We start from the raw sequence: 19135 nt of genomic DNA, 5'->3' as shown, positions 1-19135 counted from the left end.
TCCCCCACATGGTGGCAAGGTTGTTGTCAGTAACCATGGTTACCAGGGCATTGGCACCGAAGTACGGTTCGACTAAAAGAACATGTACAACAGAAACACGTACCGTATTCGTGGTGCAATACTCGTTCCATTGATCAGAGTATAAATGTGTATTTAACCCAGTTTAAGGTCCAATAACTCCCCTAAATATTTATTTGAAGGACAATGAATGGCCGTATTGAATGCCTCCCAATCAGGACTGATCATTATTGTTCAGTTCTTTTCATTGTCACAGCCTCCTCCCTCCCACACTACAGAGGTCGACACAAAAGGGATCTCTTGGGTAACAAATCAATATGAACCTGTTGTTGATCAAGTAGACATGGATGTATGGAGCTCTATCTACAAAATCTTTTAGTGAGGTTTGTATCACAGTAACCTGGTTTCTGTTAAATAGCCAAGATCACCTTTACTTACCGGTATATGTACATCACACACACTTGAAATGTAATGTTATACAAATATTGAGTGGCTCAGCGTGGAATGGGAGAAATATTATTGCAAGGTAAAATCTGGACTTTTCTTCGCCGAGAGAACTGGAAAAGTCCAGATTTTACTGAGCGATAATATTCCTCCCATTTCACAATTTAAAGCCACTCAATATTTGTTTTAAAGAAACCCCTGCATTTGATATATTTGAACTTTTATTTCAATAAAAACTGGAGGAAAATGTATTTCTCTCTTCCAAACCACCCCTTCATGAAAATGTTTGAACCCAATGCTGTAGCGCTGGCTCTTTGCAACAATACGCGCTACGCGCAACGCTGAACGCGCACACCAGCATGCATTTGCACACAAATGCCGCGTCATGGAACAAGAGTGATCCTAACTGTTAGTATTTCCCATTCCCCATGGGCGGATAGTACTTTTTGAGCCGTGGCGTGAATGGGAGCAATAACGAATGTCACGTGATGTGAGTTCCACCAATCAAATGACAAGGATCTGTATGTCGGTTATATAAACATAACTGATACATGTGTCAAATACATATCTTTGAAATGTATGCTACTGACTCCCCCAAAAAAGAACAATTTTACAATCTGGAAAAAAAAGTAGGTCTACACACCTTTAGTCTACTGGTAGGCCTATATGTTATTTTATATTATTTATTCGACCAATAAAATTACAAACACAGAGATGAGCCAGAGGCAGCAAAAGTAAGGATACTGTGGTCCGCAGATCTGTTCCCCCATGTGCAAAGACAAAAGTGTTGTATTGTTGTGCAGAACAAGGCCCTGTTTTGATATTAAACGATTACAGGCGATAAACAAGCATTTAATTTTAGAAGGCCTGTCATCGGTGCAGTTTGATGGTCAAACAGAGCGTGGATGCTTTTCATAATGTTGCTTATTAACTACTACTCAGCTATGTACAGTGTTTCCAACGTTTCATTAAGTACAGTGATGAACACTATACCAGCTGTTACCTGCAAATAGTTAACAGATAGAAAAAATAGTGTCTGCTTCATAAACAGGATAAATTAAATATTTGAGTTGTCCCACTCAGTTTGTCTTTTTTTGTCATATTAACTAAACTGTGTTTGCCTTAGTCCCTCAAACTTTTATTGTCATTCATAGACATTTTTGCCAGGTGTTCAATGGTCATTTCGGTAATTTTCACCATCGACATTGCAAACAAATAAAATTGAAAAAAAAAGTGTGTTCGTTGAGTTGGCTCTGAGATATATTTCAAAACGGTATTACAAGTTAATAGTTAACATTAAGGGTTTTGTTTTAATTTCCCACAATGTTCTATTGCATTACCAGTTGTGTGAGTTGACACAATCTGCACTAATTATTAACTACCGGTACACACGTATACATGCAGGTGACAATTTATTTTGGGGTCTGTGCTGTAAATTTTGGTTTCTCATTAGACATGTACCGGTAATTATTAAAGCCTGGATTATCAGTGAGAGTACCAGATAGATCACTTGAGAGTAAAGTGTTACCAAGCAGGTAATTTGGAGTGTTTTCTGGGTCAATTTATTTGTGACTGAGATGCTATAAAAAGTTTATCACTGGCCATGAGAGTTTGCAATGTGAGTTGATGTTTTACACAGTAAATGGGTAACACAATCGATAGACTCCAAGGTGGTAATGGCATCCATCACAATAACTGTGTAAGTTTACGCTTTCCTCTCAATTTTGTCTGTAATTGTACCACTTTGTTGGTGAAATTTTATGTTGTTATTGTACGTTGAGTGGTGTTGGCGCAGGTTGTTCTGTAGTCGCATAATTTTACACGATTGCAACTTGATTTGTGTAGTGGAAAGGACAACGTCAGAAAAGTTAAAGATGCGGATACATCGTACACCATTTGAAGTGCAAAGAGAAACGCATTTCAGTTCACTCAGTGAATCCTCAATTTGTGTTTTTCTCAAGATTAAGATGCCCACGGGCAAGATGCTCTGCAGAATTTGTTTCATGTTATTGGGCAGACATGTACCATACCTGTATTTCTTAGGAATCTGACTGCAGAATCAGGTGTTACTATTTACATGTAGGTGTTAACTTTCGAAGAAAAAGAAATTAAGTGTACATTTTTACATACCAGTACCTACATTGTGTACATGTACATCGTACATGGTGTGCAGTAGTCAGCTTTATTTACTATTTATTTATTTATTACATTTTTTTTACACAGGGTATGCTCAAACAGTTTCAAAATAGTTTCCATTGGGGCCCTGCATACGACAACACACATACACAGTATGTACAAATACAATACATTACAAATACATGAACAATACAATACAATACAATAAAAAAATGGAATAAAAGCATGTATGTGAAATTAATGCATAATTGTTAAGCAGCTATTATAAATATTGTACAAATATTACAATGGTGCAGTGTGAAACAATGTTGCTAGCATGCTAAGTATACAGGCCTTTTATACATTGTATACATTTACATTCTGTAAATATACATACAAAGTATGTCATTGCAATATTATAGAGTTACAACTCATTGAAAATACGGTACAGTACAGTCGTTGAAGTGGAAAAAGAGCTCACAATTACAGTATTACACATGTAACTTTCTTTCGAACAAAGAGTGTCAAGGTTAGTTCACAGTTACAGTACTACACATGTAACTTTTTTCAACAAATAGTGTCGAGGTTTAAATTGCCACCCTGAACCTTCATACATGTACACACATACCGTACATGTATACATGTACATGTATGTACACAATGTATATCATTTTATGCTCGGACCAGCAAAGTCAACAATTCAGTTTCCTTGGAAATCCAATCAGTTATGTGTAATTAAGTATGTGATACTTGGAAACAACTCCTGATTTTCATTTTGTAAATTTTCAACCCTCTATCATTCATTTTTAATAGGTGGGAGATGACCAACAGAAACAAGAGGCTACAACTCAAGGAGAAGCAGAAAGAGAAGAATTGGAGCAGGTGGTTGCAAGTCAACAGCAAGAAATTACAACTCTCAAAAAAGAAAATGAGCAATTGGTAAACTTCCCCTTCCTTTCCAAAATCAAATTGGATTGTGTTTTTGCTGCTAATTAATACCAAGCCTATTTAACCGGTGAATGTGGGCCCTGCAAGTTTGTTTTTTCAAATGGAATCTTTTGCAAGGTTATCTTTTGCTTCTGGACTTTGTTCTGGTAACTAATGGAAAGGCCCATTTGATGCTTGCTTTTTAATTTAAACTTGGCAAAATGCTTGCAATGTATTCAGCTTGTCAGCTACTGTTTGCAAGTACATGTACCGGTATATATGAGCTTCTTAATTCAAAAGGGCTGCTTTATTAACCATATTTGTTTGGCTGATTTTATTTTGTAAGATTAGTTATGCTTCCAGCTTTGATTTTACTTTGTTTGATTTCACTTTCTTTTGCATGCACTATGATTCTTTTCAATATAGCTGGATCCTGACGAGCAATTTGCACTGTCACTTGCACCGTATATTGCTGAGACATCTGTCACCCCCTGTGTAACCCCAAGAGACATTACACCATCCCCACTCCCACCCCCATCGGAATCATCTGATACCCCTGATAGAGCACACTTCCTCCTTGGAAGTGGCTTTCCTGCACCTGGGTTTGTTGAGGGGTCTGTTTCAGGGTTTGCAACTCTGGATGAAGACCAACGTAATGTTGACACACCCCCACCTCCACTAGCACTAGACATTGGTGACACCCACATCAGTCTGTTGGATAGTGATATTGAAAGTAACCAGTCCCTTGCACCCATATCTGTCGAGGGTTCTGTCACAGGGTTTGAAGCCCTTAGTGATGACCAGTCAAGTATTGATACTGTACCTAACACTACAGTTGCCAAAGACTTATCCCCACCGTTACCTCAAGTCACTTTTGATGTCCCTATTGCTACATTTATAAGTCCTGCCGAGAGTCCCCCACCCCTTCCATCTACTTTTGCCGAGAGTTCCGTTACATCATCTGAGCCCAATGCTGTCCAAACTAACTTTGCTGAAACGTTAAATTTGCTAAGCACCGACATTGTTGTTAGCATGCCACCACCCCCATCTTTTCAAGACAACGAAGATGTCACTATCACTCCATTTGATGAGTGTGTTGAAAATGCTAGGCAGCCTTGGCCTCCATCTGGTGATGGGTCGGTTGTGGGGTCTGTCACCCCATGTGTCAGCCCCCCTCCTGAGAGTGCAGATTCTTCTGGTGCTAATGGTGGAGGGTCTCTGCTGCAAGTTTCCGCTATCCCTGTTGAAAGCCTTGCAGCTGGTGAATCAGATTTCTTGGATGACATTGCACCCCTATCTGCACCCCAGTTTGACACTGTGTCCCTCACCGCGTCTGACCCTAGGGAGAATGAGAATGAACCCAGTCCTGATCAGCGAGAACACATGGTACATTGTACTTCAGCTTTTGTTTTGTGGCGCTGTGTTATTAATGTTTGTTCACTTTGAGTACTAATGTTTGTTTGTCGGTGTGTCAGTTTTTTGTTGCTGTTTACAGTCTGTTCAGTCTGTTCTGGTCATAAATTTAGTTGTGTAACTGACTACATGTGGTTTGTATACATTATACTTCAACTTTTGTTTTGTGGCGCTGTGTTATTAATGTTTGTTCACTTTGAGTACTAATGTTTGTTTGTCGGTGTGTCAGTTTTTTGTTGCTGTTTACAGTCTGTTCAGTCTGTTTTGGTCATAAATTGGTTGTGCAGCTGACTAGTGTACATGCATTTAATATTATTTTATGTTTTCAATTTATATTTATGTTTGGATTTTTTGGCAAATGCTAAGGCAAACCGAAAGATAATGTTCAACTAACACTGAACATAAAAGAAATGAAATGCATTTTCAAATTCAAATGAAGAATTGTGTTTGACTACATTTTTGAATATGAATCTGTTGTTTCTGTAAGTTATCAGAAAATTTCAGAGTTAACTGTGAATAAGCAATGCTTTTTTTTTCAAACTTATGCATGTGTGCCGATTGGGACCATAAAATTTGGCTTGACAAATGGAACGTTATACATTTGTAACTGCTTTTTGTTTATAAACCTATTCTATACACGTACGATATGTACCAGTAAGTCTGCTTTTCTATTACTGTCAGTGATTCATACACGTTCTGCCAATAATTTCCCAATTCAGCCGTGAAAACAAGATTACGTGATAATCCTCAAATTGAGGATAAATATAGGAAAGTGCACGGCCCTTACCGGTATGCATGATATAAATGTACATGTGTGTAGTACGTCACATTGTCTGCTTGCATGAACAAGACCAGTCTGTTTGCATTTTTATGTTTTTGTCTCCTGCATGCACATGTATAGCCCAGCAGCAGTAATACAGAGGGGGAACACCCAACTGACTTGGGTACCGGCGACCGGTCTGTCACGGTGTCCGACACTGGTACAGGTCACCATGTAGACACGGGATCCCAGCATGAGGATGGGGCAGCTATGAGCATGGATGCACCGCAGCAGCACGGCACGGTATTGCTCATGAACGCAAATGCAGTTCAGTTCATTTTCAGTTTATCGGAATGTTTGAATTGATTCAGGCTTTCAAAAATGTATTGATTGGAAAATGCATTTTTGAAAGCAAATGATACGGTCATATCAGGAACCATGCTTTATGACCAAAAACACAGACTTTTTGGCTCCTTAGATACATGCAGTGGAAGGATAGCGGTCCTTTTAGGTTTGCTCTGTATTTCTCACCAATCCTAATAAAATGAAAACATTGTTAAAAGAAAGCAATAAACCAATATTGTCTGGCTGCATGAATGACCGTATTGGAATTAAACCTTCAATTTGTGTTGTGCTGTTTGTTTTGTTTAACTAGTTTAGATATAAACAAACCCAATGCCATTTTCTCCAAAAACTTTTATGCATTAAAATTGACCAGTTTCTAATTTCTACGCATGGTAGCACGCCTTACTTGACAGCACGGTTCCTAAAGTGATCATTTCATACATGTACATCAGTACGTGCTTATGCTAAAAACATTTTCATAGAAGTTAATGATGTTGAACTGCATATGTGTTTATTGCTTTTTCATATTAGCTCTGCATGCCTTATTTGTATGACTCGGATCTGTGCAGATCCATTCCAGAACCAAAATGTAGAGCAACTTCAGTTGATCTAAATGGAATCAGTTTCAGATGGGTGAATTCTGTCTAGGGCTGTCTATTTTTGAATAATTTAGTATTTGATTATTGGAAATTGCACTGGACCGAATATTTGAATATTCAAAACTCGCCGATTAAATTTTACACACGCCAGCTGCAGCTGCCTTCCTTGCTGGTCAAAAGTTGCATACAAAGCGCTGTGGTTAAAACTTGCATGCGGCGATGGATATTATACGCAAGCTGATTTACCCGATCATAGATCGGGTAGGGCGTAGTGTTGGGGATGAAAATGTGGGGAGTTAAATGTAAATGGGGGATATAGTTGGGGAGACATGCAGTTATAGAAAAACAATTTCTGTGGTGTGATCTGAGGTAATTTCTGACCACTAAAACCATATTATACATAGTAAGTACTGTACAACTGTCAAGGGACCAATAAATAGGCGTCGACAAGAAAGTGACTGTGGACAAAAAAGTGGCATTTTACAATTAAAAAAACGGCAACTTTACGTTTACAGTGACACCACAGTCGTGTTTTTCTTTTCGAATATTTAAAACTGCACAAAATAATTTGAAGATTCGGTTGATGATCAAATATTCGAATATTTGGCATATTCGGGACAGCCCTAATTTTATGTATTATTTCTTCATTGACTGGACTCTCTAGTTACAAACAACCAAAACAGTAGATCTTTTGCTTGTTTCAAATGTCAAGCTTACACGTGTAATTCTGATCTTCAGAGTACATGTAGGCCTAGTTAGTTCGGTGCAAATTTGGAATGCCGGTCTGAAAATGGGTGTTGGAAATAATTGTTTTGTGGATGATATAAATCTGTTTAATATATTTAGTTCAATTTATGAAAAAAAATCATTGAAAGCATAATTGCTTGTTCAATCCCTTCTCATCTTTTAAACAAAATATCTGCAACTAAATACATCTATGTTGTTGTTGATGTGATATAATGGAATGTTCGGCAACCTACAGTGCCCTTTGTGCCATAAGCAATACTTCTGCGTTACATCTATGGAAAACCGTGGTTTGAAATCTGAAATACTTCACACCAGAAGAGCCACTCAGTTTAAAGTTGAGGCCAGGTCATTGAGGTTGGAAAGGCCGTATGGTTGGAATACTAGTGGAATAAAAACAGATTAAAGCCTTATGCATGATTATATATGGTGGTCGTCATGAGGTCACAACCTACTAGAACATATGGTGTTGACTAAAGAGTTATGGCTTTCACCTTGTTTAACAGGTTTGGGGACCTCCACATTTATATGGGAATTATATTACTTTCTTTTATAGTGTAATTTTTGTATCAAGTTTGATGTGTTTTTTTGGGGGGGGGGGGGTTAGTGATTAAAAAAAAAACACTTTAAATATCCAGGAACCATGCATTAAAAGGCAAAGTATAGTAAATGGTATAAGATTGGACAAATCCACGTAAATGTCAATTCATAAAACTTAAAAATTTAATCAATTGCCATATATATTTATTGTAATTGAAACAACTATGGCATACATACATTATTGACACTATTATACTGTACAAACAAGAGAGTCCAAGCAATTCATTATTGGCTTCACTTTGGAAAAAACTTGTCATTCTAGTCATTGGCTCTGAGCTTACATGTACATGCACATTAAAACCAGAAACACCAACTTCATTTTGAATCAAAGCATGTCACCATCACTTTGGGTTGTTTGACCACATTTAGGTGCACATTTTATCTACGCAAACCTTACAAAAAAAATACATACATGTCAATGTACACACATTCTTGTTCCGTGGCTGTGGGGACTACACGGGACTTGTCAAATGGTAGGTACATGGGAACCAAAGACGCTGTGGGGACAGCAGAAAGTCCCCATAACTCGGTCCTAATTTTCCAAACAATAAAAAACTTGCCCATAGTACGGTGACGGCCCGCCCATGCATGTACGTATCGTTGTATTTACATGCACTATCTACGGTATTGCAGACATTCTCCTCTGGATTTCTGGATTTGGTCTCACAGCTTTCTAAGTTGTTTGATTAAAATTGTTACAGCCAGATGATTGTAACTTACTGATAGTGAGACGTGTTTTCAAATATTTAATTTTTTTTGGTACAGCGACAAAAGGTTGAGGAGCTACAGTTGGAGCGAAAACCCACCGAGGAGCGCATCGACAAACTGAAGAAGCGCAACATTGAGCTATCAGTCATGGCCAAGCGGCTGGAGGAGAAGGCTAAGCAGATACAGAAACAAAAGGTTTGTGTGCTAACGTGAATTGGAGAAGAGTGGCTCAGTTTTACAAAAGCTAGCCTCATATTAGAGTGAAGTTACTGGCTCGATCATACTATTTTTCGAAATGCTGCATAGCATGCACTGTTTCATCAGATCCCATTTTACATTGTAGTATCATCAGTTGGACTTCATTGATCTGCTAAAACAGTGAAAAATGTATGACCACTGATGGTTGTGTATTATGCTCTTCAATCACCCATTCGTAGTGCATGACGATGTCTTTACATTATAGTCCTGATAATGCAAGAAAAATACATGTAGTCATTGCAGTAATTTTTTTTATGTGTATTTCTTATGTAATAGATTTCCCCCCTCAAATAAGTGCTCATGTTGGCCAGCAGAGGGCAGTGTTTATTGAGGACACACTACTGTCATTACAATTGAGTAATGCACCAGTTCTCCCACTCCCACAAGTATTGATTTGCAAGCCATACACTGACTGAATTAAATATACATATATAGACTGACTAGCTGTGGGAATTATTAACGGAAGCATTGAAGCATACATGTAGGCGCAAAAAGTCCTGATCTTTGATAGTGAGAGACAATATTAGTCCTGTTACTAAAATTTCTGATACTAAATACATACAAATGTACATGTATTTTAACGCTTGTTTGCTGTTCAAGCAGATTTGTAACAAATAATTTTCGAACATGAGCATCTGTACACGTGTGCGTGTATAGTGTACGTGTATAGTATCACTTGTAATATACATGTACATAGATGTACACGATAAAGTATTTTGTAATCAACACGTAATATATGTAAAGGGAAATAACCCATGACCCTATATACATACTAACACTTAGTACCTACTTGTCCTTTATTTATAATGATATTTATAATGCAGGAAAGGATACCTAAAACTTTTTTAGAAAGTACTGTGTTCAACCCTCAGAAAAGCCAACATGTTCAGATTAAAACAAAAACACTACAATTACAATTTCGTAAGAAAGTTTACACACTTTTCCCCACTTTTCTTTTCCGAAAATTCTGGATCCTTTTTAAGCTGGGTGTTCTCTGGATAGCTTGCACAGACCAGCACAACATCAAGTCACCTCCCAGACTAACCCCATAAATTTTGAACTTCAAACCTTAATCTAGTCACTTACCCCCTCTGCCCTCCATCAAGAAGAATAATGCACCCATTATTCCCACAAGTGACCCATCCATAAAAAGGCTGTGACTCTCACCTAGTTGCCCTACATAAGAAAGAAGTCATCAGCTCCATTGACGAAAGGAGAGCATTTTGGGCTCCATGTGTACCCATAGGGGATTAAGACAAGGCCTAGGCACAATAATAAAGACAATCAATAATTGTATTGTTGGATATATTGGTTGGTGCAGGCAAAACAGCAACTTGTAGACTGTACAATTGCATTAGTCCCAGTGTAAGGTGGTACTTTAGGTAACTACATCATACAGTATTTGGTGCTGCACCATAAAGATGGAAAGTTCTTAACGTTGGATTAGTTAACAGTTATATTCCAATTGTCTGCTGTTTTTCTGACTTCGGGAGATGCCATCCAGGGAATATTTTGAAAGAAACTCAGCAGCATCAATTGCTCATTGATTGCCTGTAATTGCAGCCTTAAGATCACAGGCTGGACTGGCGAAGGGAGTATTTGGAAATGTGCACATATACAGCCCTATCAATTGCTGGATTTGATGCTGACAGATTACGATTGTCAAGTTGGCGATTGTCAACATGTGGATTGGAAGCGAGCTGCAGTGGTGTATGGTGATACGTGAAATCAGAATTTGGTACCTGTAGATTATATTTAAGAGTTTAGATGTAGTACCTGTACACTGTGGTGATGGAAATGTAACCATATACAGCTTCATCTTTCTTTTGACAATTGTTACTCTGGAATTTTCTGTATTTTGACAATTACAACTTTAAAGCCTTTCACGTCAGAACAAGAAGTCGTCCATATTTTATACCGAGAGCTTGTTTTACAGGTATACAAAATTTGGTGAGCTCATATCGCAGAGCTGCTACATCGTTTGGAAAAATATCTTGAATCAGGGATTACCAAAATGGAGTCCCCAGACCCCAGCGCCAACCCAGACCCCAACCCCAGCTTTGGCATCAGCTCCTTGCTGAGCATCAGCATGCCTTTCAAGCTCTTTTTCCAGACCATCACAACTTCTATGGATAAAGATGAAAACACAAAACCTGGAAATCCGAAACCCCAGCCATCAACAGACGAACAGCAAAATGGTTTCCCACATCATGATCAACAACAGCAGCAGCAGCAAAATCCAGTTCATCAACTTGCACTTCAACCAGTGCAACAGGGCCAACAGCACCACCTGCAGAAGCACCATGCGCAACAGCACATCTCTGCCCAGCATCAACAGTTTTCTGCTCAGCAGAAGCACTTCTCTGCCCAGCATCAACAGATTTCTGCTCAGCAGCAGCAGTTTTCTGCTCAGCAACAGCAGTTTTCTGCTCAGCAGCAGCAGTTTTCTGCTCATCATCAACATGCTGTAACAGTCAAGCTCTCGCAGTCAACCCACAAAGTTAAATCAGCAACAGTTACCAAGGGGGAGTTACGTTCACTTCAAGAGCAGAAAGTTGCGAGACAGAGCAGGCCAATTGCACGGAAGCAACATATAAGACCACAGCTAATGCCACCATCATCAATCAACGTGTCAGCAAGGGAAAAGGATTTCCATGACTTGTTGCTTTCAGTGTATAAAGATAAGGAGGTAGGGAATAAAGTGTAGGTTTTGCGGGCTGTTTAAAGACTTCCCCTTTTTCAACAAGGAACGAGAAACTTGCTTGAGAAGTACATGTATTGTAGAAAGTGCATTGTTCTAGTTTCATTATTTCAGATAGTTTAGAGACATATTTTACTGAGAGCTTTGTATTGTACTTGAAGACATTGTTATATTGGTACTTTTTATTCCAGTTAAATCTGGAAAAAATTCAGAAGTAGCTTAAGGCAAAAAAAAAGTCTCCGGTTTCTGGTATGGAGCTGGCCCAAAAAGTGGTGCGGCGACACGGCTTTTTTTTTTTTTACCTGATTTTTTTTGCCTCAAATGTCGGCTGATGACTGCAAATGGTGCCCGACTAAACTTAGTGCAAATATATGGGAGTCCAGAGAGGCCACATAAAGCTTATCTCGATCATAACCCCATCTAAAAACACGTAAAAATTGTGCAGCAGCAGGATTCCAGTCAAACCAGTGAGTTTGGCGGTTTTGAGACAATCTTTCATCTTTCAACTTTTTCATTTTGCCGACGCGCATGGCTACGGCAACGCGCGTGCATACCAGAAACCGGAGACTTTTTTTGTTGGCCTGAACAATGAGTGCTTTGCATTTCCATACAGTGTGTGATAAGCAAATCATCCCAATCTATATGCTCAGTCAAATTCTGTTGTATCATAAATTCAAATGGATTTGTGAGCTGAAAGATGTACCTGCATTTTTAACAGCAGCTATTCTCAACCCCACTACTTTTTACCTGGATTTGTTTCACAGCTCTCACACAGTTTTTCCCCATACAATTGTTTGTCTCTGTATTAAAAGAATAACCAAATGTTAACCATGTACTTGATATACTCTGTGCAATACACAGTCATAATGCCACACATTTAACATAGTTGGCAACATATAACATACATGTAGTTGGCAATGCAAGTTCCGCACAGGTGCATGATATCATTGATCTGTCTGGATCGTTACAATATGTAACATTGTGGGGTAGAACCAGACATGATTTATTCATTGTTGTAACAAAGCTTGCATAAAGCGATCCACAATAATGTGTTCTTACATGTCACCTGCCTTTTCTGTTAAAATCTAAATATTGACAAATCTCATTTTGGACTGTGTAGGGTAGTTAGCAGTGTATGAGTACATTAAAATCTTTGGAAAGTATCCAAAGAAATTGTATTCTGCACTCCCCAAGATAAGCCAGTTTTATATGTATAAGCACTGCAGGATGAGTGAGTGGCCAAATACATGGCTAATTTATAAATCAAAATGACGGGTATTTACTCTCTTTTTTGGGGCGGGGGCATTGTTAAGATGGTGGCAGAAGTCAAAAGAGGCCAGCTTAAGTTTGCATCACATGTGAATGGAGAACTCTTCATGCAGTAGTGCATTGCAATAGGCAAGCTATGTAGTGGTGAAATTTTAGCAAACAGGCAGTACAAATTCTAACAGGTCATATTGTTCATAATTGGATTACAGTCGACTCTCGTTATAACAAACTCGTTCGGACCTAGCCAAATTGTTTGTTATATCAGAATTTTGTATTAAGAGGAACATCAGTCCCATTCATTGTGTACATAAATGCACAGTCGGGACCAAGGCTTTATGTTTGTTATAACCAGAATTTTGTATTAACAGAGTTTGTACTAACGAGAGTCGACTGTACTCTGTTCGCACACTTTGCTCTTAGTAGATGGTGCTTTTCAGCCACTCTGAGAGCTCAGTGTACGGGACACACCTCGTGTGCATACTGGCTGACGCGCATATGGCGTTAGATACATGAATGCATGAGTTATAATGTGCTCAAAGCTATCTTCATGTTAGCGTCAAGCGTCATGGCAATACATTCGAATGTCCCTCCCAGTTGTTTCCCCAACTTTTCCTTTGTAACAGCTGAGGGGGTACTTGCGCACAGAGCCCATAAACATCTACATTTACCCACTTGCACATACAGATATGCAGATTTATAGTACTGATAACTTGCAAACACCACACCTCTGCTTCTACATGGTGGATAACGAATACCCCAAACTCCATGTCTTGATATAAATATGAAAGTATTTGCCATCTTTCAATCCTTGCAGAGAGCAGACACGTCCCCCACCTTACAGAATGGCAGCTCTTCCCCGGTCCAGCCCACCTCCCCGAACTCCAAACCCGCCACTGATGCCGACTTCTACAAGCGACTGCTGGCCAGGCAGAGGGCCCAGTACCTGGCCGAGAATGCTCAGAAACTCCTGGTTAAAGAAAGACAGATACAGGGACTGAAGGAGGAGCTGGGAAGGCAGAAGAGCGTTAGTCCTGAGCCAGGGATAGAGGTGAGGGTAAAAATAATGACATCTGTAGTTGGTGTAGAAATTAAGATTCACAAGGTGATCCGCTGAGCACTCTTTTCCCAGTGAGACAAAGCCAACGAAACAGAATTCTCCATGGGTGACCAAGGGAGGCTAGTTTTACTGCACCACTAGTCAAACCAGTCAATATTTATTTTATATATCCCAACCCACATATTTTGTCTTCTAAAACAAATAAAAAGACAACGACAAATAAATCAAAACAAATCAGCTTAAATTTCAATTGATTTTAAAAATAGTTGAAAATCTACTAGCACTTTTTCTAGTATCCCTTTGTGGAATGTTTGTTCCCAACTCTGTAGCGTGCATGCATGGTTGCTACCTTCGTGTCTTATGTGTATAGTACTTTTTCAGAGCGAAGCTCCTGTGGTATAGTCTCTTTGGCTGTGCACTGTAAACTAATAGAAATAGTGAATACCATGTGACGTGCCCTTGGCCTATCAAGAGACATCTGTGGGTGAGATGTTTCAAAATGTAACTGGAGACCAGCTGCCACTGTCGTGGAGCTACTAAGTATGATTACTAGTTTAAGATGTGTGAAGACACTTTCATTTTATCTGTGTGCTCCCCTGGAAGCAGAACAGCCACATCAATGCAGACAAGATGCAGCTGGAGCAGATCATCAAGGGAAATGTCAAGGAGCAGTTACGACTCCAGAGGCAAATACAGCTAGCTTCCAGCACAACGGTAAGTCCAACATATTTTTCTATTCCGATCGAATGGGTGTTGTTGTGGATCTACTGGTGAAGAAGGGGGACATTTTGTAAAATCAATCTTAGCCTAAGATTGATCTGTGTTGAGTTAAGATTGATATTAATTGTATCTCTACGCTTACAAGTTCTTGACAGAGGATACACTTAAACTTTGACCTCAAACTTCGCTGTCAAAAACCTTTTTTTCAATACAGCCATCTTATTTTCTTGTTGCGGTGAGTGCCAATGTGATGTATCATTCTGGATGTGTTTGATTATGTTTGGTTAGATGTTGATCATGATGTTGAATGAACTTTACATGCTTTTTGCTTGCCAACCCATAGCATGCCCAGGAGGGCTTTTCTTCACTGTTGAAGGCAGTTTGTCTTCAGTTTTTATGTTTATTTACATTCCTGCACATTTTCTTTTTCTGCTGGCAGAAAGCTGGCGATAAGCCATGCCTATGCTGTTATATGTACAACTCAGTACGTCTTGTCAGGCCGCTGGAACAAACATCTTTTAACGTGCCTGACTCAAACAGAAACATCATTAAAAATAATGCACTGTCAGTAGTAAAGACGTTGCGTATTTGAGACAGAATTTCGAAAAGTTTTTCGATTGTAAGGCGTCTTTAAATTTGCAAACACAGCGGTGCTCGAAGTGTGAAACAGCAAATATCGGGCAATCAGCGCGCAGTGCCCGATCCATGCAATAGTGAGGATAAGGTGCATGTGCAGATTACATGCTGTCGGAGTTCCCACTGACGAAGTTTTGCTTTTTGAGGTAGTTTGATGAATCTGCAGTTGACGTCAAGGCTGAAAGTAAAAGTTTGTCTTTGTTTCATTCTGTAGTTTTATTGTTATTTTTTTGGGTTGTGGAGTTTTTTATTGTTATTTTTTTAAGTTAGGCTTTGCTGAGATGATAACCTCTCAACCCTACAGTGTATATGTACTTCTCATTAAAAAAAAAATTAATATGAATACAATTCTCGTTTCGAGAAATGATATAATTAGGGTTATTGTTACCTCAGCCAGGTTTTGTTGTTTCCCTTCATATTTTTAATTTTCATATTTTCAATTTTGGTGGAGGATGTTGTGTTGATCTATTGCAGGCCTATTGCTTTCAGGCTTGCTGAAGTAGTAGCCTCAACCCCTAACGATGTCATCTTTGGAATTTGGATTTGGATTGGTAAAGGAAAGTGGCACAAACAGGGATGAGGTTACATGTACTTTAGCTTTTTTTTAATAATAATTTTGATTTGTTTTTCCTGTTCCTTGTTAGATTTTTTTTACTGTTATATTTATTACAAATCCCAAAGCGAATCCATTGCATATTTTGAAAAGATGTAGCCATGCGCGATAGACTTTAGCATATTGTTGAAAAAAGGGCAACCTTCTTAAAAAAATGTGCCTGGCAGCCATGAAAGAAATGAGGGAGGGAGCCTTTTTTTTTTTTTTAAAGGTATGATTACACTAATCATGTCTTTATGGTACTTGTTATTTTTTTAGTGTTTATTAAATCATGTATTACCACCAGCACTACTTTGAATATATAGTTACAAATAGTTAATTACTTGTTGATTACTTGCACTTTGACTGTTGCTACTACATTTTCACTGAACATTCATGTTTTAAAATGTTTAATGCATGCTTTTTATGTGTTGGGAATTATTATTATTGTTATTTTTTTTTAATGGATTTCGCTCATTTCTTGTTATTGTAAGTTACACATTTTTTCCACCCAGGTTTAATGAGAACGTTCATGTTGAAGTTCACTTGGAACTGAAACCATAAGTCTTCTCACAGAGAGAAATCCAAAGTCAATTACAAAATTTCATTAGACTCGGACAAAATATATTACCCTTTTCATCACTGGAAAACAAATTCATACATATTTCTGTTCTTTTCTCTATTTTGGCAGGATGCTGAATCACAGGAGGAGGGGTAATAACAAGAGTCCCACAACAACTCCTTCAACACGCAACAGCAGGCACAGTGTTGCAACAGCAATACAAAAAGCAACAACACGTGCAAAAGCAATATTCACAACAACACTGGCACCAGAAATAACATCAACAACAGCAACAATATTGGCAACAGCAGGGTTCCCAGCCACCCTCAAAATCAGAGAAACCTTTAAATGAATTTCCTTTTTTTTTCAGTCAATGAAAAACTCAGGGAATTTGGTGGGAAACACTCCAACAATCGGGGAAAACTCAGGGAATGTACCTCTTGTGCCTTGTGTCCAGGTTGTCTTCATTTACTGACTGGCTACGGTGGTTTGTTTTTAGTGCTCATGCAGTGTGAATATTACAAGCAATAACAAATGGCTGTGCTACACCATGTCTTGACTTCCGAGCAACCAATATTTCTCATGGAATTTCGGAAATTTCTCGGGGAAAGATCAGGGAATTTTCATAAAGTAGAGGGAAACCCGAACAGCAGCAACAACATGACAGCAGTAGTAACAACAGCAGAAAATGAAACCAACGGAAAATGAAACCAACTCGAATAAAGAGTTTTTAAATTGAGGAGGCACTCTTATGGATTGAGAGGGGAAAAACAATAAAGAGGCAACATCTTCATGTTCAGGTGGGCATCCTCATGTGTCTACAATCCCAATCAACATTGACCTCATTTTATTCCATGCAATATTAATCAAATGCTGTTAGTGGTTGGTTTACCTGAAAAAGAGTTTATGTAACTGATGTTAACAAGTTATTTTAAAAGAGATTATTTAACTGATGTTAACTAGAGTTAAATTTAAAAAGGTTATTTTACTGATTAACTGTAGTTAATTTAAGAGTTACATGTAACCAATGTTTATAACTGGAGTTGGTTTAACTAATGAGTAACAAGATGGAAGTATTGACTGTTTACACATGTATTTACAATTTGCACACTTCATTGCAAGAAATGGACCATAGGCTTTTCGTAAACCCAACCCTGAGTTTTATCTATGATAAAACCCCCACCGCTATGAAATGTAATAAATAAATGTATTCGCTCTTGAAAGAGTTGGTTTGGTTTGGTGAGTTTGTGTTTTTCTTATTTGGCGCTCACACAAAGTTCAAAAGAATAGGGAATATAATTACACCTTTAAACATGTAAGTAAGTGAATTCATAGAGATTTCTACAGCGAATGAGCTACGAATCTCCTAGAATATGCACGACTAGCCATGAATAACACTACGATTAAATACGGTTGTCCTACGGATGTCCCACGGTTGCACTACGGATTAATTTTCATGACGGTTCACCATGCAAGTTATGAACAGTTTAAAACTTCCGTAGCCCCTCCACGAATACCCAAGGAAGATGACGGATAACCATGGATGTACTAAGGTTGAATACGGTACTGATCCCACAGTTTATCACGAATTTCAAACCGTGGAGATCCGTAGCTCCAAACCGTGAATGTGTGACTTGGGCTTTAGATTTTCATCAGCAACAAATCCATGTATAGGTACATATTTTGTCAACAGAAACATCCAACAGGCGTTCTAGATATTTCAACTAGGCGTTCAAGATACTTAAAGAATAAGCACAGAACTCCCTAAAAAAGAGTGGTTATGGAAAATCAAGAAATTTAGATGAATCCATAAAACATCGAGTCTGTGTTCAGACTAAAGTCCTCTTGCCTCATGGCCTTATCGAGGGAGTGAGCCCTCTTGTGTCTGAAATTGGTCTATCCAGTGAGTGAGCTATGTTGGGACCAACTGTACATTGATCTCACATGCACCAATGCCAAGTTTATAAATTTCCAGTAATTTCAGTTTCAGAAAACATACAGATGTACGTGTTATGATTTTTGACAGCATTAACTCCCTGTGTGTATTTGTCCACACATTCTCCTTGACTGATTGTATTTTAGGAGGCAGTTTGCGTAAGACTTTTTGCCGTTTTTGTTCAGATTACATCGGAGAAAACCTGTTCCATTTAGCCCACCCTGTCAAAGTCCAATCATGTAATTGGATCCAGTGTGAATAATTAAAGCAAACAGGGCTACTTAAATATATGTGCATATCCCTAAAGACATTTCAAGTGTTGAAAGGTCTTGATTTTAGGTTTGTTTGGGCAAGGACCTTCTTACTTTTTCACATTAGCAGAATTTTGGCTTTTCCAACACTATAGGCAGTATTTTTCCTTTCCGTAAGGCCGGTTTTTTTTAATTACTTGGATTACGGAATTTTTGGGTCCCCATTTCCGGCGGCGAGCGGGAAATGAAAAAAAAAAAAAAAAAAAAAAAAATGGGGGCGCCCTATCATCCAACATGGTGGTGCCCATAGAGACATGAAGAAACAAAAACGGGCACGAGAATGAACAGTCACTGCATTTTCAAAACCACGGTTTCAAAGAAATAGTGACCATGGAGTGACCAACGGCCCTTTCCTTTCTTTATTTCTTCAAACCTGTGCAATAATTGGTACTGGCGTATATTTTATGAGTTTTGTAATGC

The 19135-nt window shown here is 38.5% G+C and overlaps 1 protein-coding gene across 1 annotated transcript in view; it reads left to right on the top strand.

Moving 5' to 3' along the window:
- The window catches only part of LOC119727046, a 36818-nt gene extending 20173 nt beyond the window's left edge, over positions 1 to 16645 (top strand). The window contains exons 3-9 of the mRNA XM_038198939.1: positions 3391 to 3516; positions 3931 to 4890; positions 5819 to 5980; positions 8731 to 8868; positions 13716 to 13949; positions 14565 to 14672; positions 16598 to 16645. Coding sequence (XP_038054867.1) covers positions 3391 to 3516; positions 3931 to 4890; positions 5819 to 5980; positions 8731 to 8868; positions 13716 to 13949; positions 14565 to 14672; positions 16598 to 16624 — 1755 coding nt within the window. The 3' untranslated portion in view covers positions 16625 to 16645. The remainder of the gene's footprint in view (positions 1 to 3390; positions 3517 to 3930; positions 4891 to 5818; positions 5981 to 8730; positions 8869 to 13715; positions 13950 to 14564; positions 14673 to 16597) is intronic.
- Positions 16646 to 19135: the final 2490 nt, after the last annotated feature.

Source organism: Patiria miniata, unplaced genomic scaffold (genome assembly GCF_015706575.1).
Source record: "Patiria miniata isolate m_02_andy unplaced genomic scaffold, ASM1570657v1 HiC_scaffold_2, whole genome shotgun sequence".
NCBI classification, from domain to species: Eukaryota; Metazoa; Echinodermata; class Asteroidea; order Valvatida; family Asterinidae; genus Patiria; species Patiria miniata.
The sequence above is the reverse complement of the archived record's forward strand: the minus strand, read 5'-3'. Positions and strand labels throughout refer to the sequence as shown.